Consider the following 26697-nt stretch of genomic DNA (forward strand, 5'->3'; position numbering starts at 1 on the left):
GGACTCTCAAAGGACTTCAGTACTGTCCCTTCTTCTTATGCATGAGAGCCAATCTTTGAAATGGTCCCATTTGGCAGGCACAAGGTCACACAGTGCCCAGGGACACTCTGGAATCTGGGCCTCCAGAGTTCTTGCCAGGAACAGTGTGTTATGCCCCTGCCCCACCTTTCCCAGTGACTCAACATCACCTGGGCTACTCCAGCCCTTCCGCCACCCAGCCCTGCCTCTCTGACTGGCCCTTCACAGCCTACTTTTGACTATGACCGGTAAATTATTTTATTAATGACCCGATAATGAGTGAACACACTCTCCAGCCAGTTCAGGTAAATTTATTGTTCAGACATCTGGGGTGAGTTACCGAACTTGCTTCAAACACAAGGAGAGTTCTAGACTGTATTGTGGTATTTTAAACTGTGTTAAAGGGATGCCCAAACAGGACAAACCTGTTGGCTCACTTTCGAAGGAAAGTCTGCCCTTCCCCTGCTGCCCACAGTCCCAGTTTTATGGCAACATCGCCCAGTTCTTTGGGTCAGTCAGTCAGGTCTTTGTGGATTCTCTTGGTGCCAGAGTGTAAATCCCACCTTCTCCACAGACACGGATACTTACAGAAAGTTCACAGCTGGTTCACAACGTCGAGTGAGCAGTTTGAAAATGAAGACTGCTCTTCCGGGGGCTGGGGAACAGGGTGAGGGTAAGAAACGCCACGAGGAAAAGAATATATGCTTTTCCTGGGTGGAGTTTTCAGGTAGCGCCGACGTTCTTGTAGAATCATGGTATTCTGTGTCCTCTGAATTGTGTGACAAGAGCTAGTTCAGGCACAGTTTCTTCTGGGAAATATCTGTCTATTTAGTGTGCAACGTAGCCCCTATAATTAAGGAGCATTACAGCGCCTGGACTAGTTGGGGGTGGGGTAGGGGGCTCGGCTATTGACATTCGGATTGAATTGTTGTTCCTGAGAAAGAAAGTCTGAACTCTAGTGGTGGAACAAAGGTTCATTTAAGAAATGAGAGCAAGGGGGCACTTAGGGATAAGCCAGACAAAAGGGGAAAAGAGGAGACTCGATTTGTGAAACCAGCTGATTGGTGAGACCTTCTTCTCAACAAAGTACTGTGAGGCGTAGCCCCGCCCCTCTCTCGGGTTTGAGCTGATGCCATGGTAGGACACATTTGATAGCCCTCATGGTTTCCAGAATGGTTTTGTGGCAGAAATGCAGACAGCACTAAGATTAAGGCTGATAGGTTTCATTGCTAAGAAACTGTTTCATGCAAGAGAAGCAGGACCTCAGATGCCCCGGTTACCCCTCTCTCAGGCAGGAACGAGTCACGTGCTTTTAGCGGTAGACTTCTGTCTGGAATAGTAATGATAGGGCTCACAAAGGCATCTATCTGCTGGGCTTGGTCTAGTCTCGGCACTGGGGAAACTGAGGCAGGTGGATGGCTGCGATTTTGAGGCAAGTTTAGGTTAGGTAGTGAGTAAGACCTTGTCTCCAAGTGAATCCGAGCAATAGCGAAACCCACCAAGATGCCCTTGCTGGCTGCCATCATTGTAGCATAGGCTAATAAATGCTTTTATCCCTGCCTGCTGGCCCCCACAGTGCTCACTTGCATCGATGGAAGGAAATGGGTGAAGTCTTCCTGGTCCGTTTAGAAGAAGCCTCAGGACAGCCTAACTCCTCACTGGTCTTCAGCCATACTCTGAACGTGCCTATTTTCTGAAGCTAAGCAGGATAGGGCCTGCTTAGTACTTGGATGGGAGGCTTCAGTAAGCACAGGACACCATGTTATCTATCCTTAAACCCTTGAATGCCTGGTAGAGGAGGCATGACGGTTGCTTCTCCTCACTGCAAGGCTCTTGGCTGAAACACTAGACATGGAGAGGCATGTACACTTATTCCCTGTCCACTTGAGCGGCATGGCAGCCTCTAGCAATGCATATGGGCATTTCGACCTTCTGTCAACAGAGCGGACTCTCCCAGAATGAGGGTCACTTCGGAGGAGGCCTCCGAAGTGAAGGGAACAGAGCAGTGGCCTTCCCACCTCTACCCTCGCCACGAATGTGGAGCAGCAGCCCTGAATGTTGTCAACCTTGGTTCAGTTGAGGCTTCAGAACAGCGTCTTGAAGCCGTGTGAGAGCAGAGGAAAGGGTGCACCAGGGTCAGGCTTTTCCAGGGAAGGGAGGCATATAAGAGAAAGAGCTCACAGTACCCATGCATCGTCGATGATGCAACTCCATGCACCTTCTATGCTGCAGCCCCATGCGCCTTCTATGCTGTGACTCCATGCACCTTCTATGCTGCAGCCCCATGTGCCTTCTATGCTGCAGCCCCATGTACCTTCTGTGCTGTAGCTCCATGCACCTTCTATATTGCAACTCCATGTACCTTCTATACTGCAGCCTCACGCACCTTCTATATTGCAACCTGCATATTTCCATGCACCAGCAAAGGAAATAGCATTTGGATTCTTGGAGAATAAGAGACAGCTCTGTGTCTTCGGCAACAGTCTAAGTCTTTCAGCCATGTCATACAGTCTTCGCTCTCCCTCTCCCTCCTTCCCTTCTGTTTGTCCTTGTTTTGCTTTGTTGTACTGCTGGTCTTAAGCCCTCAGTGGGTCTCACACGTGCTAAGGAAGCACTTAGCCATATCCCTGGGCCTTTCCACACGCTTATTTTTGAGATGGGATCTCTCTAGGCTGCCTAGGCTCTCTCTGTAGCCCAGGCAGGCAGGCCTCAAACTTGAAATCGACTCGTCTCAACCTCTTGAGTAGCTGGGGTAGAAAGCTGCACCGCCAGACTTAGCTGCCTTTCATCCTTAGGAGCATTGCATGCTGCCGGCGATCTACAGGCTTGCTCTCTCTGGCCACAGCTTGACGACGGATGTCTCATAAATGAGTATTTAGGTTCAGATAGCATATACGCTGCTGTCTTTACCTTTTGTTTCTTCAACAATGTGTGGCCCACATGGCAGAGTCTGCTCTGCCATCTGCAGATGAGGACCTTTTCCTGCTTGTGAAGAGACACTTTAAAACTCACCCACAGTCAGGAAAGTCGGGTGCAATAGCTCACGTTTATATTCCTAGTATTAGAGAAGCTGAGGCAGGAGGATTGCTGAGAGTTCACAGTCAACCTGGACTACAGAGTAAGACTCTATCACACACAAAAAAATAATAATAATAAAAATAAGAAAGTGTTCAAGAAAGAACTGTTTGGAGTGTTTTGACCTGGGCTTTGAGTTAGCCGAGGGAGCAGCCACCTGAGCACTGACAGCTTTTAAAAAGTGGATGAGAACAGGTGCTCCGAGGGTGCTGTTTGATCCTTAGCTTTAAATCTGTTGTCAAGAGGGGAAATGTGTCGTTACCCTCAGCCAGTGTGCAGGAGGAGTCTGAGATAGACACGGAATGTTAGCACCCAGTACATAGCTACACTACAGCCTTACAAGGCCCGAAGCAAGGCCTTCATGTTTTCAGACAATTAGGAATTTATGTTTTCAAACAATTAGGAAAAATAGCAAAAGTAAAATCTTCCCAACACAATAAAAGTTGACAACAATCCCTTGGTGTGTAAGAAGCCTATTGACCCCAGTCATCCCTGTCATTTCTGTGTTCCTTATGGCTGCTGTCTGGAGGCGTTGAATGGTTGTCATGGAAGCCATAGGGCCACACACCCTAAAGCGGCGGTTTTCTAAGTCTTTACAGAGTAAGTTTCAGACACCTGTTAGGAATGTTCCGGAAGGAGAGCCGAGAGTCTGTGAGCTTTGTGAGTCCGCCCTTTGCTTTTGCCCCCTTGCTGAAACACAACCAGAGCAAGGCTCCTCCTATCTCCTGGGGCTCTTGAGTGGATGCCACCTCTAAGATACTGATCCCCAGCCAACCTGCTGGGAAACTAGTAGTTACCATAGGATGTCACAAAGTCTGTGACACAGCCCCATTCTTTCTGAAGGGCAGCAAAGCCGTGCTTCACCCTGGGGTTGTTTATCAAAAATGAGCAGAGACCACTGTGGGGACATGCTGGTCACCCCAACACTTCAGAAGTAGAGGATCAGGATCGCATGGTTAGCCTCAGCTACGTGAGATCCAGCCTCAACAAAACCAAATCCAATCAAAGGACAGCATATACTCAATCTGGAGTAGGAACGAAAGCAAAAAGTCCCTATCAGTCAGCGTGGAGCTGTAATCCATGGAGTCAGCCTGTAAGCTTTGGCTTCTCTGGAGAACCTTCTGGTTTCTGTTTCTTTTTAAAAAAAGATTTATTTTAAATTATTGTATGTTTATGTGTAATTATGTACACAGGCGTGCAAAGTGTCATCAGAGACCACAAGAAGGTGCTAGATTCTCCGGAGCAGGTGTTCTAGGCGCTTATGTGACTCCTCTGCTTGGGGACTGAACTTGGGTCCTCTGCAAGAACAGTGCAGGCTCTTAACTGCGGAGTTGCCTCGCCAGCCTGGTCTCAGTTTTCATCCATTGAATTGTGTGGTTTTGTGAGCCCATGCGGACTAAAGTGGGAGGGCTCAGCTGCAGGAAAACGCAAGAGAAGGGCAGTAGAAAGACAGACAGACCGCAACCCCCAAAACTGAAGTGAGCTTCTAAAGACCGTCCGGTGTTGAGGTTCATCATCCTTTCCTACCACCGTCTCAGAGCACAGAGGCGGGGACTAAAAACCGCTGGCTGACGCCCCTGCTTCACTTGCAGCTTTAAGTGACCAGGCGTTGAGTTCAATCTCCCTTAGCTGCTGGCTGCAGGTTTTTGCAGGCCCACTCTGTCTCCCGCAAGTTCCTGTGCCCAAGTCCTAACCTGAAACCTCCAGCAGGGCCTGGGTTTGGAGTCAGGGGACTGGAAGGAATGATAAGTTCAAAATGATGACCCAGCCAGAAAGAGGCCGTGCTCCAGCCAGAGAAGCCTAGGAAAAACCAGACCTGCTAATACCCTGATGTTCAACTATCCAGCCTCCAGGTCTGCGAGGAAGCAGAAAGAAAATTTCTGCTTTAGCTAGAGGACCAGTCTGTGTTCTTGTGCAATGGTAGCTTAACAGTGAAGCCGGGGTCTTTTTTATTTTATTTTTTAATTTAAGGAGGCAATGGGAAAGTGGGGACAAGGTCAGACACAGGAGCAGAAGAAACAGAAGGTTCCAGAGTGTGGGAATCACACCGGTAAATCCTGGCACTGTGAAAGTGGAAGCAGAGAAGAGAAAACAGAAGCAGTTTCTAGGTCTTCGCTTTTGTAAGCTCTATGCACAGCACTCAAACGGGACAGTACTCTTGCAGAGCCAAATATAGATACCGATGCCCTGGAGCTTAAAAACACGCCGCGGTGTGCTCCTCTTAAGGACAGTGTGCGATTGGGGGTGGGGGTCTGGCTGTGCGAGCCTAAGAACCTGGACTCAGTCCTCCAGCCCTCAGATTGAAAGCCCACACCAGCAACCCCAGCTCTGCAGGAGGCAGAGCCTGAAGGATCTCTGGTATTTGCTGTTTGTCAGTCCAGCCTCAGGCTCAGTAAGAGACCTGTCTCAGGATAGAGCAGGAAACCCGGCATCCTCTTCTGGCCTCTGTGACCCACGGGCATGCACTTGCACACAGGTTCGCACATGCACACATGTACACATACACGAGTATTTAATAAATTCTGTGAGAGCTTCTATCCGGCGTTGGTAGAGGAGAGCAAAGATTTATGCTCAAATATGTAAACTCACCCCAGTCGTACTGCGTGAGATCCTCAGGATCTCAGTATCTCAAAAGGGGGTTTTTACCGTTCATCTTGAAACTTGCTGCGTCTGCGCCTATTTATAGAACTTGGAACATACTGTCATAAGCAAGTGGCCACGGCTTTCAAGAAACCGGTCTTTGCTTTTAATAACAGAACTCAGAGGCATCTTCGGAATGCTTTAATTTGCAAACTGAGTCTTGCTACATTGACGAGGTCAGCTGGCTCCTGCTGGACCTTAGCCTTGCTTTGCAGCTCCGCTTTGTTGTCTCCTGCTGGATCTGGGGCCGTTTGTGATTCCCGGCTACCTGTTTTACTTAGGCTTCAAATCAAACGCCTGCCCTCAGAAGCCTCCTTTGATGGGTAATAATGTCAGCACCACATCTGGGGTCACCTAGGAGACAGGTCTCTGGGTACATCTGTAAGGGAGTTTCTAGACTGTGTTCATTGAGCTGGGAAGACACATCCTAAATGTGTGTGGCTCCATCCCATGGGCTGGAATCCCAGACTGAATGAGAAGTAGACGGTGAGCTGGGCCCCAGCCTTCATCTCTCTGCTTCCTGACCATAGATGAAGTGTGAGCAGCTGCCTCACCCTCTTATTGCCATGCCTTCCCACCATGGTGGACAGCACCCTCATGCTGAGCGCGAACAGACCATTTCTGAAGGTGCTTTTGCAGGAATTCTGTCAGGGAATGAGAAGAGTGACCGACACAGTTCTGTGGGCTCAGCCATTAGACCAGCTGGTGAATTCAGTTTGAAGGACGGCAAACACACAGAAGGCCCCTCAGACTTTCTCTGAGTGTAGCCAGTGGGTCACATCTGAAACGTGGATCAGGTGGCAGAGTGCTTGCCTAGCTTGCGCAAAGTCCTGGGTTTAATCCCCAGCACTGCACAAACCCTACAAGTGTGCAGGCATATGCCTATGATTCCAGCACTCGGGAGGCAGAGGCAGGAGGCATTTGGGTGAGTCTGAGGCCAGCCTGGGCTAGCTAAGATGCTGTCCCGGAAGAAAAGTGTGAAGCTGTTCTGTGGAGACAAGGCTGGAGGCTCCAACTGTGATGTGCCTTCTGTGTTCATGCTTTCATGACCTCTGCGCTTTCCTCTTGTCTGCTGGAGTCCCTTGAAGTTTCTTCTGGCTCTGGTTAGGTTTGTAGTGCAGCTGAAAGTGGTTATAAGTTTCTGAGCACAGCACACAAGACTCAGGTCCTCTTACCGGTGGGTTCTGAGCATGGCACACAGGACTCAGTACTCTTACCGGTGGGTTCTGAGCACGGCACACAGGACTCAGTGTTCTGAGCAGTGGGCTCTGCTGAGGTTTTTGTTTTCCCAGCCTAACCCTGCTTCATACCTTTCCCGGGCAGTTAGCTCTCCACCTGCAATTGATGCCATGGCCAAAAAGCCATTATAACCAGGGCCAAGTGGGGCTCCAGGATCAGGAGAGAGACAGATTGTAGCTCCATCCATGCTTGCTCTGAGTGCAGCGGGAAGCCCTGGCAGATTTTGAGGGAACGGGTAACACATTCTAAAAGATTTTTCTTAGGGGGTCTAAAAGGCCAGAGGAGAATGATGGTGACACTGACTGGGGCCAGGACCCTCCCTCCAAACGTCCTACAGCCAAGGAAGAGTGGGCTCTGCATGGGAGGCCTGGCATCCAGCCATAGGCCTTGGAACTTGGGGTTACATCAGGTCCATTCAACTGTAATGGGAGAACAGTGAGGGTCACCCTTGGAAGTGCGGGAGACTGCTCGCTGTGGTTCCCAGTTATCTGCCCTGGCTTTTGAGATATAGATTTGACTTTCACCTTTGAGGGGAAATAAACAAGGAGGAAGAGGGAAGAGAGGGTTCCGATGGAGCGTGTGGCTACCCAGGGTAAGTTGCCGCCATGTTGGATAGCTTCTAAGTCGCTTTAAATACTTCAGTTTCTATGCTGCTGAAGAGTAGCTAAACTTTGCTTTGGTTTCTAACTTAATAGTGTAGAAAGCTGTGCAGAAAGCTGAAAAACTAGAACTCTGTAGGTCCAACAGAGGGTACTTAATATTTGATAGCTGATATGAAATGTGTGTTATAAAATAAGCCATGTGCACAGCCGACAGGATGCTAACAAAGGGATGCACTCAGCACAGTTTTTAGTGATCGCATGAAAGGTGCCAGGGGCCCATCTAGGAATCAAATAATGCAAACATGAAGGTTTTCTTTTTTAATAGAGTCAAGAATTTCAGGTATAGTTGTCAAAAAAAATATGATTTTCACTGGATGGGAAAACATCACCAGTTTTGGGAAAAATCCCTAGTGACAGTGAACTCAGCTAAGGCTTGCTGACTTGTGCGCTCTCTCTCTCTCTCTCTCTCTCTCTCTCTCTCTCTCCCTCCCTCCTCTCCATCTCTCCTCTTTCTCTTTTTATCTCCCAGATCTTTTCTTTTCTCTCACTTCTTCCTCCTAATCATTTCTTTCTGCTTCTTTTTCTCCTTTCTTTCCATCTGTCTCATTTCTGTGTCTCTGTGCTTTCTCTCTCTCTCTTTATATCTCTCTCCCTCTCCCTTCCTCCTCCTTCTTCTTCCTCTCTCTCTCTCTCTTTCTTCCTCTCGCCTTTTCTCTCCTTTACCTCCTCTCTTTGTTTCTCCCCGTCTTTTCTTTCTCCTTCTCCCCTCCTCCCACTCCCTCTCCTCTCTGTGTGTCTCTTTCTTCCTCTCCATTCCTCCCCCCTCTTCGTTTTCCCTACCCTCTTCTCCTCTTGCTACTGGGGCTGAACCCAGGACCTCACATCCCATAAACTAGGCACGCACTCTCTCACTGAGCCACACTCCATGCCCCTTCCAGAGGTTGTTGCATTTGCTGCTTCACAATTTGTAAGGATCCTCTTTGTATAAGCTGCTGCCCCCCATCCTTTAGTAATGGCTTTCTCATTCCCCACCCACGGTTCCTGGTGCAGTCTCAGTTTTGGAATAACAACGGGGGACGTGAAATGTCTTAAACCCAAATTAAAAGGTTCCAGCATTCTTGTAACCAAAATTCTTCAAGTGTTTGAATACCGGTTACCAAGGCACTCAATTATTTAAAGAACATGGTTAGGTGGATTAAGTTAATTAAAGACACAGGAGAGGCTGTTCCCAAGCTGCCTGCCTACGTGGCACTGCTGAGTGACTCCAGGAGGCTCTGAGCTGAGTGAAGGGCCCTCTCTCTGTCCTCCCTCCCCCAGCCAGACCGGACAGTGCCCACAAACCAGCCTGGAGCCTGCACAGCTACACCAGATGGGTCTCCTGGTGGAGCTGGGATGGCAGGGTCCCCTGTGGAAGGAAAGAGCGCGCTGTGTGGATGAGCCATCTGTCACCCACCCTGCTCTAGTTCACTTCCTGCCACGGCAAAGCAGTTGAAACTTAGCACCCCAAACTGCACAGACAAAAAGAGACTGAATATGAAAAACCAGAAGGAGGAGGCCTTAAAGCATACAATGAGCCACAGCACGTGGCAGTGACACGAACCTCCCCTTGTTCTTCTGGCAGCAGAGGGGAGCCAAGCAGGGATGGCCTCACTCAGAAGTCTGTGCACTCTTTGGGCTGCTTTCCTGCTGTGCCCAGGCTGTCAGCTGCATTCCACCATGGTGCAGTCTGTGACTGCAGTCTCTTCTGTCACCTGACCTGTCCCTTCCGAGTGTCACTGGCAAAGACCAGAGCCATCATTCACTATGGGAAGGGCACCTAGAAGTCACCTCCTCGTGAGTCAGTCTGGTCAATACGACTGGAAAAGTCCAGCGCTGGGTCACACAGCATGGGAGTCAGGAACTGATTTTAGTTTATTATTATTATTTATTTACTTGAATTTAATGTTTTTGAAATGGGGTTTCAGATGTCCTAGGCTGGCCTTGAACTTGTAATCAGCAAAGGCCTTGGATTCCCGATTCCCTTGCCTCTGCCTCCTGAGTGCTGGGATCATAGGCACAAGCCACTACACTCAGCCTGTGCAGTGCTGAGGGTGGAACTCAGGGCTTCTCACATGTTAGGCAGCACTCTGCCTACTGAACCATGTCCCCAGCCCTTCCTGCCTTACTTTAAGGTGATCTTTTTGCTCAGGTGTGGGAAGGACCCAGAAAGACCCCAAATGCAGGGACAGGAGGTATGAAGGCATCCAGCTGGGCGCGAGGGTAAGGGCGGGGGCTGGGTTCTCCTCAGAGTCACTTTAATCAGCAGTCTCTCCAGTGCCCTCCGCTCATCTAGACCACACAGGCCTCTTTCCAGAGCCGACTGTTTCCTGTTGTGTTCACAGTACAGGGACAGCCACGTAAGCTCAGAGAGCCCCCACGGCGCTTTCTGCAGAGGGGAAAGGATGCAGAGGCAGGATGGATGAGGCTCCTGGCAGCATGCATGGGACTCTCTAGGCCTTGATGTGGGGGGCAGCGATCTGAACAGCTGTCTTGAGGCAGGAATAGTGTCAGGCCCACTGATGCGGGTGATGTTGGGCTGGTGGGACTGAAAAGGAAAAGGACATCTGCTCAGTGCGCATGTCCAGAGGCAGGCGTGAGACTTTCTGCAGAAAGCAAAAGAGCCAGCCCTGCCCAAGTTCAGAGTCCAGAGCTACCTGCAGCAACAGCAGCCAGTGGCACTGGGATGCCCAGGAGAAAAGGAGGGCTGGCCCTTGAATCATGGGCATCAGGAGTCACTGGCATTACCCGATAAGTGGCCTGGCTTGCGTGCTAGCCCAGGATAGGGAGAGCTAAGGCAGACAAACCTGGCTGCTCAGTACTAAACGAGGGGCCTTGCTCTGAAGGGGTCCCGGATGTGAGGACTGAGAGTTAGGATGGCGAAGCCAAACTGTGCGCGGAGCTTCCCTTAGAGTCCTGGGTGAATGTAGACAGAACATCACGGTGTCCCTGTATTTGTCAGAGTCATGGTCTTGTCCCTGGCAGCTCCCCAATGAGCCAGGCTTGGCCATCTGACCTCAGTAGGCCAATTAAAAAGATGAGGAGTCGTGAAAAGCACACGAAAGGGGAGGTTTGGGGACCAGTGACCCTCAAGTCCGTTGTTAGGATCCTGACATGTGGCTGAGACTTACAGGACAAATGGATGCCCAGCTGAGCATATCTGATCAAGGGGTTGTCCCCTCCACCACTCCTCCGCCATGGTCTGGGTTCCAGTCTGTACCTCTAGGTTGTCTGACAGGTGGGCCACAGCTGTGCGAGATCTCTTCCTGGGAGAGATAAGCTCCCCACCTTTTCCTCTTGCCAGCTTGAGATTCCTGGGGGAAATTCCAGTTTCTTGGGGGTCATTGTTTTAACCATCTGATAGGCAAAGGGAAGGGCATGGCGTCTCTTGAGAATGTCTTCATTCCTGCCAGGATGGTTACAGTAGTGTAGGCCCCAGGAAACCATAGGTGAGTGAGTTGTCCCTGGGCCACCCCTCTGAGGTCACTATTGATAGAACAAGAGCCGAGTGCAGCCTTGATGTTTGCTGGAGATAGGAGCATACCTCCTCTGGGGCTGCACAGTGCAGGGAATCCAGAATAACTCACAGCCTTGTTCGGTGTTCTCTCACCTCGCCGTGGCTATTCAAAACCACGCTTTGGGTGTTCTGTGCAGGACTTGAGAGGGAGTTGGAACCACTGCCCCAGATTCTCCCAGATCCAGCTCTGGGGTAATGGGGAAGCTCTCAAGGGTGTAAAGTAGTATATGTTCCAGGATGAGTCACAGATGGCACTTACACACAGCTGGTGTGAGTCCAAGTGGGTAGTCATCCTATTGCTATGCTCGGCACTGTCCTAGTAAAACCTTGACTGTACAGTGGGGACCACAACAAAGCCCGGCGACAGTTCTCTTAGACAAGCCCTGCTGTTCCTGTCGGTTAGGACATGAGACCCTTTATGTGTGTCTGGGCTGCATACATTCGTGCTCTTGGGGAGGGGGAGGTTGTGTATCATCAGGATATTGATGTGTGCATGTGCACGTGTGTATGTGTGTAACATGAGGGCCAGCTTGTTGGGGTATCTGTTCCCACCCAGTACCCCACAACCGGCAAGTCCCAGAGAAAATCAATCACACAGAGATCTCTATAAGTTATAAAGCTGATTGGCTCATTAGCTCAGGTTTCTTGTTAACTCTTATAGCTTATATTAACCCATTATTTTCATCTATGTTAGCCATATGGCTTGGTACCTTTTCCAGCGGGGCAAGTTACATGCTGCCTCTTCGGTGGTCTGCACAGGAGTGCGGAGGGAGCTTCCTGCTTTCCAGAATACTCCCAATCTCTTTGCTCCACCTCTACTTCCTGTCTGGCTTTCCCGCCTATACTACCTGCCTGGCCAATCAGCATTTTATTAAAATATGATTGACAGAATACAGACAATTCTCCCGCACCATATGTGTACATACGCTAGTGGGGGTCAGAGGTTGATACTTGTTGTCTTCGTCTATCACCCCACACCTCATATTTTGAGACAGGGTCTCTCAGTGACTCGGCCCCCAGTGTTTCAGCTGGATAAACCCCAGGGGTCTTACTGTCTCCACCTCCCCTGTACTGGACTTGTCGCTCTTGCTTTATGTGGGTTCTGGGGATTGAACTCAGGTCCTTCTGCCTGTGTGGGAAACACTTTACCCACTAAGCCACCCTGAAACCGGGTGTTCTAAATACAGTTCTCCAGGTTCTAAACTCAGAGAGAAGGTGACCGGCTTCTCTCTAACGTTTTGTTAGTTTTACTGTTTCTCAGGACACCAATGTCACAAATGCAAGTCCAGTCCCACTTCCATAGAAGCTGAGTGGAATTCACACAGCCTTGGACCGAGCCCCCAACTTTACATTTGTGATCTGCCAACTTCTCCAGAAGACATAATTTTTAAAACCACAGACAGGATCACACTCGCAAAGTCTCCTTTTCCTTCTTGATCCTTTATTTGAAAGGTGTGAACTCGAAAAAGGAGTATCGCATTGAACCGACTCGCACAGCAAGCACACATTTTCACAGTTCATGACCAGGCAGGTCCATGGAAGGGTTTGGAAGTCAAAGTACGATTGAGCCGACTTGTTTGACTTTGGGGAGTTGGGAAATAGGGGGTTGTACATTTTGAGACAAGGTTTAGCTGTGTATCCCAAGCTAGCCTTGAACTGGTAACAATCCTGCCTCTGCTTCCTGATTGCTGATATTACACGTGTGAGCTACCAACTGGCTAAGACTTTGACTCTCTAGAGACCTGCCATCGGACCTTAAAATATTCCTCTATTAATGTCAAAGTCAAGCCCGCTATGACCTCCCAGGTGTGACATTGGGATGTGGTCTGTTCGGCTAGATGGCCTCTGAGCAGATAGAGAAGCTTTAGAAACCTGATACTGAGCTCATGCTGAAAATCAGGTGGTGAGCCCTGAAATTGCTGAGGGACTCTCGGATCGATCAGAGGGGGCTGAGCATTGCACCCCTAGTCTGCTGTGATGTCCTTCTCGAAGCCCCAGGGCAGTGTTCTTGAAAAGAAGATGGCCGTGGGCTACCCCTAACGTCTTTCACCCCTCCTGTGTTATAAGCATTAACACTGACAGCAGCAGTGGGTAGCAGATGTCATGTGACAGTCCTTTGTCACCAAGCTAACGGTACTGAGAAGGACAGGGTGTGATTGCAAGGGGAGCTACTCACTGGGTGCCTCGAGTTTGCTTAGCGAAGGGGGTCAAGGCTGAGAACTCAGGCTTCAAGTGTCAGGGCTTGGCTGGTTCCCCTCAAGATGCTTCTCCCGAGTGAAGAAGGATGCTAAAAAAGAAATCCCACACTAGCTCAGAATTGAGTATAATAAAAGGTTATTTATTTAGCGATAGATTCGCAGATCACAATGGAGTACAGCAACCGAATCCTGCAGCCAGAAAAGAGGCCAGACACGCGCTTTACGTGGGCATACATGCTCAAGTGGGTGGGTAACTTAAAGGCTACTGGCAATAGGAATTCCTACAGCACCCGAGTGACAGGTGCCAAGGCCAGCCAGCAGTGAAGACGCCAAGACAGAGGGATTGAGCACGGCCTGCGCTCTGTGTCAGAAGGGGCATGCAGAAGGTGAGGCTATCCTTTATCAGGCTGAGGTTCTCACAGAAACATGGCAGGAGCTGGGGGACTTTAGAATCTGTGGAGCTCTTCCTTCTCCCTTGCAGGTCTCAAACGGTGGCCGGGAGAGGTCAGGATTGCTCAGTGGGCAAAGCGTGTGTTGTGCAAGAAGGAGAGCCTGAGCGTGGATCCCCACATCCACGTAAAAGTTGGGTGTGGTGACATGGTATGTAATTCTCCAGATCTGTGGAGGAGGAGACAGAGGATCCTTGGGGCCTGCTGGCAAATGGGTCTAGTTAGTCTGTGAGCTCCCATTTCAGTGAGAGACCCTGCCTCAAAACATGAGATGAAGGGACTCAGAATCACCCGTAACTCACGTTCCAGGTGGTCTGAATCTCTCTTCTGCACCCCCTCAAACACCACTGGGCGGTGGGAACTGAACCCTGGTCCTTTGGAAAAGCAGCCATTTTTTGATGGCTGGGCCATTTCTCTAGCCTCATGCCCCAACTCTTAACCATCATTTCACCATTCATGAAAGATACTATCCAGAAGAACATCTCCATTCTTAGAGGGCTGTGGCCCTGTCTTCCTTGATTCCCAGTCTGCCTGTAGCTCTCTGTCTTGGCTGCTTGTTGGCCTTCCCAGATGCACAGCTCACCTTTGTAGTTCCTTGTATTATTGACTCAGTCTAGAAGGGCAGCCACTGTGTTCCTGAAGAATTAGATTGGGGGAAGGCGGTATTCAGGCAATAAATAGCAGTTCCTTCTGTGAGCCTCAGAAACCTAGTCCTGGGCCAGCAAGATGGCTCAGCAGGGGGACAGGCTCTAGTCACCCAAGCATGACATAAGAGCTCTCTCTCTGGGGTCCATGTCAAGACAGAAGAAGAAAGCTGACTCTACAAGGTATTTTATAGTCTCTCCATGTGCATCTTGACACACATGCTCTCTCACATATATCATCCTTGTGCACACACACACATATAAATGAGTGAATGAATATGTAAATAAATAAATGAGTAAATAAATATTTTTAAAGAACCTACTTGTGTATTAGATGGATTTAATGAGTACCTCTTCTGACAGGGATTAAACAAGACTATATATATGCACATGTATAGGTAAATAAATATATAGCATTTCACATTACTTTATATATATTCACACAAATATAAAAGTATATGTTTATATATGCACACATATATGTATATGCATATATTTTATATACACATGTATAGTCCACATATATTTATGTTCACACTTGTTTATGTGTGTGTGAGGGTATATGGACATATGGGTGTGCAGGTGAACATGACTGAGCTTGAGTGTAGAGCCCAGGGAGGACACCAGTGCCCCTTTCCATCACTCTCCACCTAGCCCTCTGAGGCAGGCTCTCTTCCTGAACCTGGAGCTTGTGTCTAGGCTAGGACAAGAGCCAGCCAGCCCAGATGACCCTTCTGTTTCCACCCCATTCAGAAATGGGAATGCAGGCATTTACAGAATGCCCGGCTTGTTATGTGGGTGCAGTGACCCAGACTCTCATCCTGTGATTGCAGGACTAGCACTCCTAACTCCTGAGCTATCTTTCCAGCACCCATATATAGGTGGAGACTACTCTTTCGTTTCCCAGCTGCTCAGATCCTAATAATCACACAGAAACTATATTAATTGAAACACTGTTTGGCCAATAGCTTAGGTGTCTTTCTAGCTAGCTTTTACATCTTGAATTAACCCATTCCTATTTTATATTTTACCACGAGGCTCATGGTTTACAGGTAATGTTCCGGGCATCTGTCTTCTTCGGCAGCTGCATGGAGTCTCTCTGACTCCACCTTCTTTTCTCCTCTATCTCTGCTTGGAATTCCCACCTTGCTCTATTCTGCCCTGTCATAGGCCTAAGTATCTTCTTTATTCATTATCAAATAAAGCAACACATATACAGAAGGACTTCCCACACCACCCATATGACTTTATATATGTGCATGTGTGTGGGGGTGCATACCGTTTCTCTTGAACCTCCACTATCTTCCCTAGAAACTATCTAACAGGAGTACATGTGCATTCATCTCTGTGTGTGTGTGTGTGTGTGTGTATTTTTAGAAGAACATTCTGTCAGACTGTGTATCACGGAGCTTGTCCTCAGGGTGTTTGCATGTAGGTCGGCACATCTGAATAAACCAGACTAGCATACTGTGTTTGGGAAATGTTGGCACCTTTATACAAATATCTGAAGGATTCAAGAACTTTCCCTGCATCTAGGACTATTGGGCTGCATTACTGTCCTTATGTGGCTGGTTTTCTAAGAGGTGATTTGTAGTCTTAGTGTCAAGTGAATGTTCTCTACTTAAAAAGTCAAATCATGGCTCTAATTCACGTAAAGCCTCCACTAATGACCTGTAAAATGTCATAGCAATTCAGAGTTTAGAGTCAGTCTGAGAAGGAGCCATTTTTAAACATTTCTAGCGTGAGATGTTCTGTTTGTATGCAGGTGATTTTCTGTTAGCAGACCTTAAAGGAGGAGATAGAAAACGCTGACAGTTAGGAAGGGAACCCTTTCTGTGCCAGAGGAGAGCAGTCTTCCCTCTAGAGCGAGAAATGGGAAGTTAGCACAGATCTCTGCCCTCAGTGATCCGTTCATCTGTTTATTATTAACTGGGGGTGAGAAGCTGTAAAGACAGGTGATCAGCAGAGGCAGTTAAGATAAGAAAGGGACAAGAAGGGATATTTGCCTTCCCAGGGCTGTGCTGTGACAGGTGGCTCTTGCTACCAGGACTTCCGTGTTCTCTAGCTCTGTGTGTGGACGGTTGGGCAGCTCTGTGAGTCCAGTCTGTAGGTGGCAAAGTCAAGTCCAGAAGACACAGATGTCTTCTGTGAGACAACAGAATGCAGTGGAGACTCAAATGTTTGTGCCCCAAGTCAGCAAGGTTCAGCGGTAGCTGTGCTTTGAGACTAGAACATTCCAAGGGCTCAAAGAAGCCTCAGTATCAATCAGGGTTAAAATGTTTCTGTTGAGTTTTGTTAACAGTTACTTTTTGACAATTGTTCATTTTTTCAATTGCAGTTAATTTATTTGTTTATTGGGTGGGGGGGAGCACATGCCGTGACATGCATGTGGGGATCAGAAGACAATTTGGGGGGTTGGTGCTCTCCTTCCTGGGAGCCCTGGGGATTGAACCCTGGAAAACTCAACCAGTGACTCACTGCCCTCTTTAAAGGCACCCCATTCCATGACCTGGAAATCACCCCTGAGGCTTCACCTTGTCAACATCCCCCCACTCCCAAAAGTGCCACTCTGGGGGAATAAGTCTTCAATATAAGGATCTGCAGGAACATTCTAGATGCAAACTCTGAAACAAAAGGGAGCAGGTAGAGCAGGCAAGCCCCGTCTCCTCCTGTCCGCAAGGTGAGCATCCTGTTCTGCCCAGTGACTCTGCTGTAAAGCTCAGGCCCAAAGTAGTGGGGATAATTGGCCAATGGAACACACACACACACACACACACTACACACAAACATATATACATACACACAAGCATATGCATACACAAAAAATACATATAAGCATACACACATATATACAGACACAAACATATACACACATATACAATACACACACAAGCATACACATGCATATGTACACTAACATACACACATATGCATACAAACATACACATATATATACAAATACGCACACATACACACACATATATACAAACATACACACATGCATACATACACACACAAACATGTACACACATACATACACACATACACAAAATATTCACACATAGGTACACATACAAACATACATACATAACACAAACATAAACACCTACATATACACACACATGCACATACACATATACACACACAAACATGCACATACACACATAAACATGCACATACACACACACACTGTGCCACAGCAAATCTTTCCTCCTACTACGCTGCTTCTGTCACTTTCTGTCATGGCAAACAGCTGACAGTCAGAATGGTAGCGTGAAGCAGAGCCTGGGCTGCTGGGGTTGCTGCACCCGGGAGGTGTGACACAGCAAAGCCTCTGGCCTCAAGGCGCCCGACCAGGGACATCTGCCACTAAGGGCTGTGTTCTATGTGTCCCTTGTACCCCTCCGTGGAAAGCTGGGGCAACCTAAGCGGATACCTGGCTGAGCTGTCCAGTTTGCCAACGCCTCCCACCATACCGGTTGGTTTTGTCGACTTTATCCTTGCTAGAGTCGTCTGTGAAGAGGACATGGATAGCAGCTGAGGATTTACCTCTAAGACTGGCCTGCTGGAAACTCTGTAGGGCATTTTCTCGGTTAATGATTCACTGGGGTGGGCCCACTGTGGGCAATGCTTTCGCTGTGCGGGTGATCCTAGGTGCTCTAAGAAAGCAGGCTGAGCAAGCCAGCAGGCCCTTTCCCCCAAGGATTTCCATCCGTTCTTGCCTCCAGGTTCCTGCCTTGGTTTCCATAGGTGACAGATTATAACCTGTAAGCCAAAAAACCTGTGCTGCCCCAGGTTGCTTTCCATTGTTGATTTTATCCCAGCAACAGAGAAACCTCACTCGTACACACACTAAGGCTGAGGAGCACACAGTGTGCCTTTTGTCCAGACAGAACAATTGTCCAAGGGCTAGTGAGATGGCTAAGTGGGTAAAGGCATTGCTGCCAAGTGTGGTGGTTTGAGCTCGGTCCTCAAGGCCCGCCTACATGATGGGCAAAGAAAACTGACTCCTGAAAGTTGCCCTCTAACCTGCACACACACACACACACACACACACACACACACACAGACACACACACACACGCACGCACACACGACACGAGAGAGAGCAACACAAAAAATAAATTAATTAATTAATAAATACATAATAAATAAATAAATACATAAATAAGTGTGACTTTACAAAGAACAATGATCAAAGAATTAATTGTTTGCTTCCAAGACTCAATGGGTGCATTATGACCCTGGTTGGCACACTAGGCTTGTTTGTGCCCTTGGGTCAACTCAGAGAGACCGGAGAGTGGCGAAATGGCTCCCTGGTGCCTTCTGACCTTGTTTGGCCAGCCTTAACTGTGAGAGTCTCATGATAGCTAAGGGCGCTTAGCATTCACACTGCATTTCCTTCCCAAGAGCCGCTTCAGGATCTGTGGAGAGTGATTACCAATTTGAGAATGGAAAATAAGAATAATTTGCATATAAATGTCTTATGTATAGTTTGCCTGTTGCATAGCAACAGTCCTGGGGTATATGAAACACAATGTGACCCAGAAAACAAATCCGCTTCACTATGGGGAAAACAGTTAATTGTTGTTCGTTCAAGTCACATGGATGTTTTGAGATCTCCCCACCCCCCTCGTGAGTTGATTGCTACTTCTTGGGTTAAGAATATGGAAATAAGGCTTCACAACCATGGCCCAGATACATACATGCAGGCAAACTCTCAGACATATAAAATAAAAAGTGGATTAATTATTTTTTAGGCATAGGTCTAAACAGCAGACACACCCTCATCTGAGGCAAACTTACAGCTTCCTGCCAAGGTCATCATCATTTTTGTTGTGTTTTGTGCTTTGGATTGATTGAGTGAAGACGGACGGTTTAAGCCAGTAGGACACCATAATTCTGCAGTTTCTCTCTGATAATTCTGCAATCTTTCTCTGACATTTGAACTTCACACATGGCAAGTTAATAACATCTCCCTGCGTCACCCAACTAGTAGTTCAGTTTTTCGTTAGTAATTAATGCATAAAATGTCCTTCTGCCAAATTGTGTTAGTTACTTCTCTCAGAGCTGTGATCAGACACCTCACAGAAACAACCGAAGGGAGGTTTTCTTCAGGCCACAGTGTGAGGGTGCAGTCCTTCATAACGGGGAAGGCATAGCAGCGGGAGCTGAGGCAGCGGAGGCTGAGGCAGTGGGAGCTGAGGCAGCTGGTCACATTGTATCCACAGTCAGGAAGCAGAGAAATAAACGCAGGTGCTCAGTTCACTTCCTCCTTTTTAGTCAGCCCAGGACCCAAGTCCATGGAAGGATGCTGTCTGTATTCAGCCTGGGTTTTCCCTCCTTGGAGATGTGGCCAGAGGTTTGTCTCTTGGGTGATCCTAGGTCCTGCCAAGTTAACAATTGATAGTAAGCACCCCACAAATGAAACTCGATGTGTCTTATACTAGCACCTTAGCATGAAGTACTGCTTGGCACCAGGATGGCTTCGGGGCACTGAGAGGCACCCTAAAACAAGCAGACAGACATTTCTGTCCTGGAACATATATTTTAAAAGAGAAGAATAACCAAAATCAATGTAAGCGTGCGAAAAACTGTTTCATATCAAATAAGCATTTGAAGGAATATGGACTAAGAAGGTAGAGGTGATACAAGGATTGCACGGGGGTGGCGTAGAGACTTCACATATTTTACATTCTCCATGTTGACTTTGGTCAAGTCTTAAAGTTTGTGAGCAAGCCATCCATGTGGATGAACCAGCCAGGGCTACTCCAGGTGGTGGTGATATCGTGTGCAAAGGTCCTGGCATAGAGTCAGCTTCTTCCGGTTCCTCTGGGGAAAGTAGAATGTCTCAGAAATCCCCTCTGAGTCACTAAAAGGAGGGGCAGGAAAACGTGCTTTTCCTTAACTGAAATAAGCGTGTGGCCTAGACACAGTTCTATAACAATGGGTGGGTTAGTACGGGGAACGTTTGTGAGTTTATTATGCGTGAGGTCCGCAGCATGGGAGAAAAGTATTTCCACAAGAAAGAGTGTGTCTTAGGGAGGGGACACTGTCCCAGGTATCCAAGCTGAGAAAGAACTCACTGAAGGAACTGCAGGTTCCATTGGTCCCAGTTTCCAAGCTGACAAATAAGTCTTGAGAAATTCACATCTAGCCTATAGACAAGAAGGGCAGGAAAAAGTCAGAAGGACATTTGCCTTTGTGAATCTCTATTTTGCTTTTAGACAAACAGAAGGCATAGAGTCCCCTCTGTTTGATCACCTCCGGCTAAAGAGTCCTTTAGAATTGGAAGAAAAACTATGTTTGTTTGTTTTGGTGCCTGTTTTCTTCCCTTACTGTTTCAAAATACTCGAGACACTCAACTTAAGAGGAGAAAAGGTCTATTTTGGCTTTCTGGCCCACTGCCTTGCTTTAGGCATCTAATTGGGCAGGGAGCATCATGGCAGGGAGCAAGCAGATGGAGGGAAAACTGCTCAGCTAGACTGGGTGGCCAGCAAGTCCCAGGGAACCACCGGTCAGCCTCCCCAGAGCCTGAGTGGCCAGCAAGCCCCAGGGATCCACCGGTCAGTCTCCCCAGAGCCCGGATTACAGTCCATGGATCTGTGTGGGTGCTGGAATTGAATTCAGGTCCTAATGCTTCCATAGCAAACTCTTCAGTGACTGAGCACTCTCCTCAGCCCCCAGAGCATCTTCACTACCTTTGGAAAGGGAAAGAAGAGCAAGTTACATTGGCTCTTGGTCAGACAGCGGGGCAATGCATGGGGGAGCTGTCAGGAATTCACAGAAGGGTGCTCTATAGAGGAACGTCCTTAGCTGTTAATCCTGGGCTGATTGGGGTCAACAGTCCTGAAAGTTTATACCCTAAACAGGAAAACAGGGTGCGGTGTCCCTGATGGTCGGCTGCAAAGGAATTAAACCAAAGTTTCCATATAAACAGTCTTTCCTGTGGACTTCACCTGCAGCTGATTAGACGCCTTTTATATTTTCACCTGCCAGCCTGTGTAATTAATTTCAAGACGGCCCAGAATTTTTCTCTATCAATTAAATCAGGGACTGTTTTAATAGCCTTCAGTCATCACTACGGAGGCTGTTATCTTAAAAGATGCGGTGGGACTTGAACTGTGTGCAGAGAACAGAATGGAGTACGTAGGCGGCTTCTTTGTGCTCTACCAAGAAACTGCATCGCGGACCTGAACACGTGTGCATATTGTATGGCCAGTGACACAAGAGGGTGGTGTTTCACGTGTGCTTGTGAGTTCGGCACATACAGTACACGGGCCATTCTGCGTTATCCTCAGAATACCTGCATGAACTGAGAAGTGGCATCACACAACCCCACAGGGACCGTCTGCAGGTTCATCTAGAAACTTCCACCTCCCCAGGTGTCAAGGTTCCAGAAAGTCTCAGTGGATACCTTGCTCTCCTCCTGTAGCCACTAGGGATGTTGACAAAGGACAATTGTGAGTCTCAGGAGTGGCACGGCGGTGGGCAGATTTGGTTGCTCCAGAGGGTCCCTCGGGATGCCCATCCCTTCACATTGTATGAGGGTTAAGGACTACTTCATCTTCCGCTCTAGAATTAGGACTTGGGGCCAAGTGAGAGCTCTCTTGATTACTTGTGGGTTTTCTGTGGCTAAGGGCACACCCCCAAATGACCCCAAAAGCAGCATGAAGGAAACAGTGTCTGGGCTGAGGAGATGGCCCCACTGTTAAGGGCTCTAGCTGCTCTTCTAGAGGACCCACTTTGGTCTCCAGAACTCACGTGGGATGGCTCCACCCATGGACCTGACACCCTTCAGGCACCCACGCACACTGCACACATGTGCACATTGCCTCATAGAGACACATACTCATACACACAAATAAAAATAAAATAAGTCTGAAAGAAAATAGCATCTCTTCTCACTTGGCATTTTGAGTTACCTTTGGAGTCTGTCTTCCCAGCCTACGAGGCTTAGCAGTTCCCAGGGGAAGAAAGATTAAATTGTCTGAGCAGCTGCCCTGCCTGGGGGAATGCCTGCAGCAGAGACTGTGCCCCCTCTTCTGAAAGTACATATCTAGGAAACCTTTAAAGTATAGCAATTTAAGATCGGGGTAGTGATGGCTTCAGAGTGGTAATGTTAAACCTGGAGGGAACTTGGGGAAAGTGGCAGTGGAGGACCTAAGACTTTAGTTACTAGATCAGCAGACCTAGTTCACTATCTTGGGCTTCCAGAGAAACTTTGTTACTCTTTCTGGCTTCTTTGATGATTTTTCACCCTTAGCCAAGTCCTGGTACTACCATTGCCAAGGTGGGGAATGGGGGATGCTTTAGTGTCTAAGAGGACTTGCAGTACAAACATGAGGACCTGGGTTCAAAATCCTGGCACCCACATAAAAAGGGAGGTGTGCACCTCTACCTCAGCACTGTGGGGGGCAGACCGAAGGATGTACAGATCGCTGGTTGAACGTTATTTGGTGTCTGTCTGGGAGCGTTTTTGGAGGAGGTTAGTACAGAGTTAGGCTCAGGAGATCTGCCCACCAGTGTGTCTGGCTGCATCTGGAGTGTCAGGGGTCCACATCGAACAAAAGATTACTTCTCTCTGCCTCCTTGTGCTGGGACACCTCCTTTTGCTTTTGGATGTCAGACGCCTTGGTTCTCAAGCCAGGGCTCTGCTCACTGTAGGCTGGAAGCCTGGAGGCATCAGAGAAGGACCGGTTCCTTCCATGCCCTTGTAGGGACACACAGTTCTAGAGAAGAAGGAAACAAGCAGAGCCCGGGATTGCACACTTGTTCGGTTTCACAGAGGATGGGACAAGAGGCCACTGATTTGTGTATGTGTCAGGGTGGCTTTCAGTGCCTGGAGCTCCAACCTGGGCCTCCTTCCCAGCGTGCACCGTGCTAACCATAGTGAAGGCCTGTATCGTTCCATAGCTTGCTAGTTATAGAAAAGAAACAAGGGTTGCTACTATACCTTCTGAGCTGCATCTCTCTTAGACGCATCTATGCAAGTGAGAAAGTTCTAACTCTGCAACGTGCTCTGGTGTGCTCTGTGTGTGAAACCCCACAAAGTTTCTCCGTGATGCCACGAAGGGGATATAAACCCTAAGGCCCATGTCAGCGTGTGATGGTTTCAAAACAGTTAATTCATTAAAATACCCCCTAAAAAGCCACAGCTTCACAGGCATGCAAGTTTTTATCCCCACCTCAGATCAACTTCTTCTTCTATAAGCTCCTGCTGACGTCCCTGTCTTCCCCTGCAATCTCTGCTTAGCTGTCTTGGCCGTGGATACTCTCTCACTGCCACACTCTTAGTGCACTCCTGGGTTTCTGCGTTGCTATGAGTGAATAGAAACCCATCTCCAGATAATGTCTTGTTTCTCTGATTACTGGAACATGTCCCCCGAACGTCTAAGGAGAACTCTAGCTCCTGAGAGACCTGGGGTCAGTGTGGTCGTGGTTTGTTTGACCCACAATGGTCTCGTTCTTTTCCATCCAGCCCTTCCCTTTTCCATATGCTGCCTGGATGTGGCGTGCTATTGGCAGTCTTTGTGGGGTATGGAAGCCCCATCGCTCCAAATGTCAAGCTCAAAATTAGCCTCGGCACTTGGGAGCTGTTGGCAGTGTGGGGACCAGATTGAGTCGGGGATTGGTGCTCAGAGTCATGGTTCTTACCTGTTTGGGGACACGTGTCACTTTTGAGAAGCTCTGCTGTGGAAACTTCACAAAAACACGCATCTGTGGGTGGATGTATACGTTTGCACATGGCTTCAGAAGATGATCTGTGGTTCACTCATGAGCTGTGCACCTTCTGGGGCATGCAATCTGGACAATCGCACACGCACGTTGGTGTGTGTGTGTGTGTGTGTGTGTGTGTGTGTGTGTGTGTGTGTGTTTACTCATCGGGTACAGAGGTCGGAGGGGTGCCCAGCTCTATCACTCTGGCCTATTCCCTTGAAACAGGATTTCTCATTGAACATGGAGCTAGGCTGCCTGCCTGCAAGTATCAGGGATCCTCCTGTCTCCCTTCCTCCCTTACTGAGCTAGGATTTAGGGGCGTGCATGGCTATTCCTGGCTTTCTATATGGGTGCTGAGGATTTGAACTCATGTCCTCAAGGGCTAAGGACATCTAAGTTATCTCTTGAACCCCAAGAGGAGAGGTTTTTCTTGGGTTTGATTTTGTTTTTAACAACATCAGATACTTGAGAATGAAACAATTTAAATCTGCAACTCAGGAGTTTTAGAATTATTATTTTTAGGCAAAATATATTCCCAAGACCACACTTTGAAACCCGTTTCAATTATACTAACATGTCATTTTTTTCAGAACCTAATTTCGTTCTTTTTGTTTTTTGTTTTTTTAAAAAATACGCTTAGCTAGCTCTCTCTTGAACTGACTTGTTCAGACACACTTGCCATTTCAGGAGGAAGCCCTCGTGGAATTTCAGACATGGTTCCGAGATCCTCCTTCTCGTCTGAGCTCTCTCGTCGGTTCCCCGATGGATTTTTTGATAATGATTTTAATGAAAGGAAGTCAGACATGTTATGACCAACAATCACTAGTCCTGAAATATCTGTCCTGTTTGGTGGGGGTCATGGGGCCTCTGAATGTCTAGAAATGGCAGGAGGGGAAACGTGTGGAGCTCGGAATGGGCGACGAGGTTTGGAAAGAATCACTCAGCCTATGACCCACTGAAGCTTTGCTTCCTGTGTGTTTATTGTGCCTGTTCCCACGCCACGTCCCCTGCTCTTATCAGCCTGCTTCCCCTCACACACCTTTGTTTGTCCGTCAGTCCTACCCGAACATTCCCTGAGTAACCTGGCTCTGAAAGGAGCATAGTGCAGCTAAAGACACACTAATGAGGGGCCTGCGGGGAGCGGGGAGGGAGGGATCGGCCCTGATGAGTGGGGTGCCCTGCAGGAGTTTTCCGGAGGGGTCTGAGATGACAAGGGTGTTATCCTCTGTCACACACTGCTTCCTGCTCAGCCCTGCAGCGTGTCCTAAGCCAGAGACCTCTGCGTGAGAGGAGCAGGTCGGAGCTGAGACCCAAAGGGGGTCTCGGGAATGTCCCGGGACATGATGTTCAGGTTCTTTGTATCTTGGACAATGAAGGGGACGTGAGACAGCCCCTTTTTCTAGGGATTGACAGTCCTACAGCTATGAAACTGTAGATTGATTAAAAATGAAAATAGGATCTGGAGAGACGGCTCAGAGCATTGAGGGCTGGAGTTTGATTCCCACACACACCTCAGGCGACTCTCTTCGGCCTCTGCAGGTTTACCTGCATTCATGTACACATACATTCACACAGACACACATTTGCCCACAGACTATTTTAAAGTCTTTTTTTTAAGGTAAGAATAAAAACATAGACTACCCTCCACCGGATGGGAGCATGCATGTGTAGTTCAAAAGCCCCGACTTAGGTTTCAGGGCTCCTGTCTACCGATGACCAGAGAGAAGTTAGTTGAAAGTGTGCATCTTTCTTTGGTTGTTGTAGGTAGTTGTTTTTCCGTTTGCTGGAGTAGGCTTGTTCAATTCTTGGGTTGGTCAGGAAGAGTCTGAAGGAAGCCTTCCTTGTTTGCTGGGTCCCTACCTTACACTTGTGTATAATTCACAAACCTTCTTGCCTCACAAGTGACTGTCACTCTGATGAGTTTAACAGACACCCAGAGGCCAGTGCCTCCAAAGGCTCCCGCCTCTTTCCAGTCTCCTCGTGGCCCGCAGGAATTGTCTCACAGCGTGTCTTGTGTTTCCAGTGCACTCACGAAGCCTTTTCTCCACACAGGCTATGGCCACACGGTGCCCTTGTCAGACGGGGGCAAGGCGTTCTGCATCATCTACTCCGTCATCGGCATCCCGTTCACCCTGCTCTTCCTGACGGCTGTGGTCCAGCGTGTCACCGTGCACGTCACCCGCAGACCCGTCCTCTACTTCCACATCCGCTGGGGCTTCTCCAAGCAGGTGGTGGCCATCGTCCATGCTGTTCTGCTGGGGTTCGTCACTGTGTCCTGCTTCTTCTTCATCCCAGCCGCTGTGTTCTCTGTGCTGGAGGATGACTGGAACTTCCTCGAATCCTTTTACTTCTGCTTCATCTCGCTGAGCACCATCGGCCTGGGGGATTACGTGCCAGGGGAAGGCTACAACCAGAAGTTCCGAGAGCTGTACAAGATTGGGATCACATGTGAGTACCTGTGGCAGGCTGCACCCTGCGTGCCTGCTCTGTCCTCATGTTCTTTTTCTACGGATTGACAGTCCTGCGGCAGTGCCTGCCTGCTTTCTCTTGGATCTATTT

At 48.4% G+C, this 26697-nt stretch overlaps 1 protein-coding gene across 2 annotated transcripts in view; it reads left to right on the plus strand.

Annotated features, from left to right (window-relative positions):
• Kcnk1 (potassium two pore domain channel subfamily K member 1) overlaps positions 1–26697 on the plus strand; it is a 34174-nt gene that overhangs the window by 1468 nt on the left and 6009 nt on the right. For both annotated transcript variants that reach the window (XM_048450173.3, XM_048450174.3), the window contains one exon: positions 26191–26586. In XM_048450173.3, the coding sequence (XP_048306130.1) occupies positions 26191–26586 (396 nt within the window). The remainder of the gene's footprint in view (positions 1–26190; positions 26587–26697) is intronic.

Source organism: Myodes glareolus, chromosome 22, assembly GCF_982192425.1.
Source record: "Myodes glareolus chromosome 22, mMyoGla1.1, whole genome shotgun sequence".
Taxonomy (NCBI): Eukaryota; Metazoa; Chordata; class Mammalia; order Rodentia; family Cricetidae; genus Myodes; species Myodes glareolus.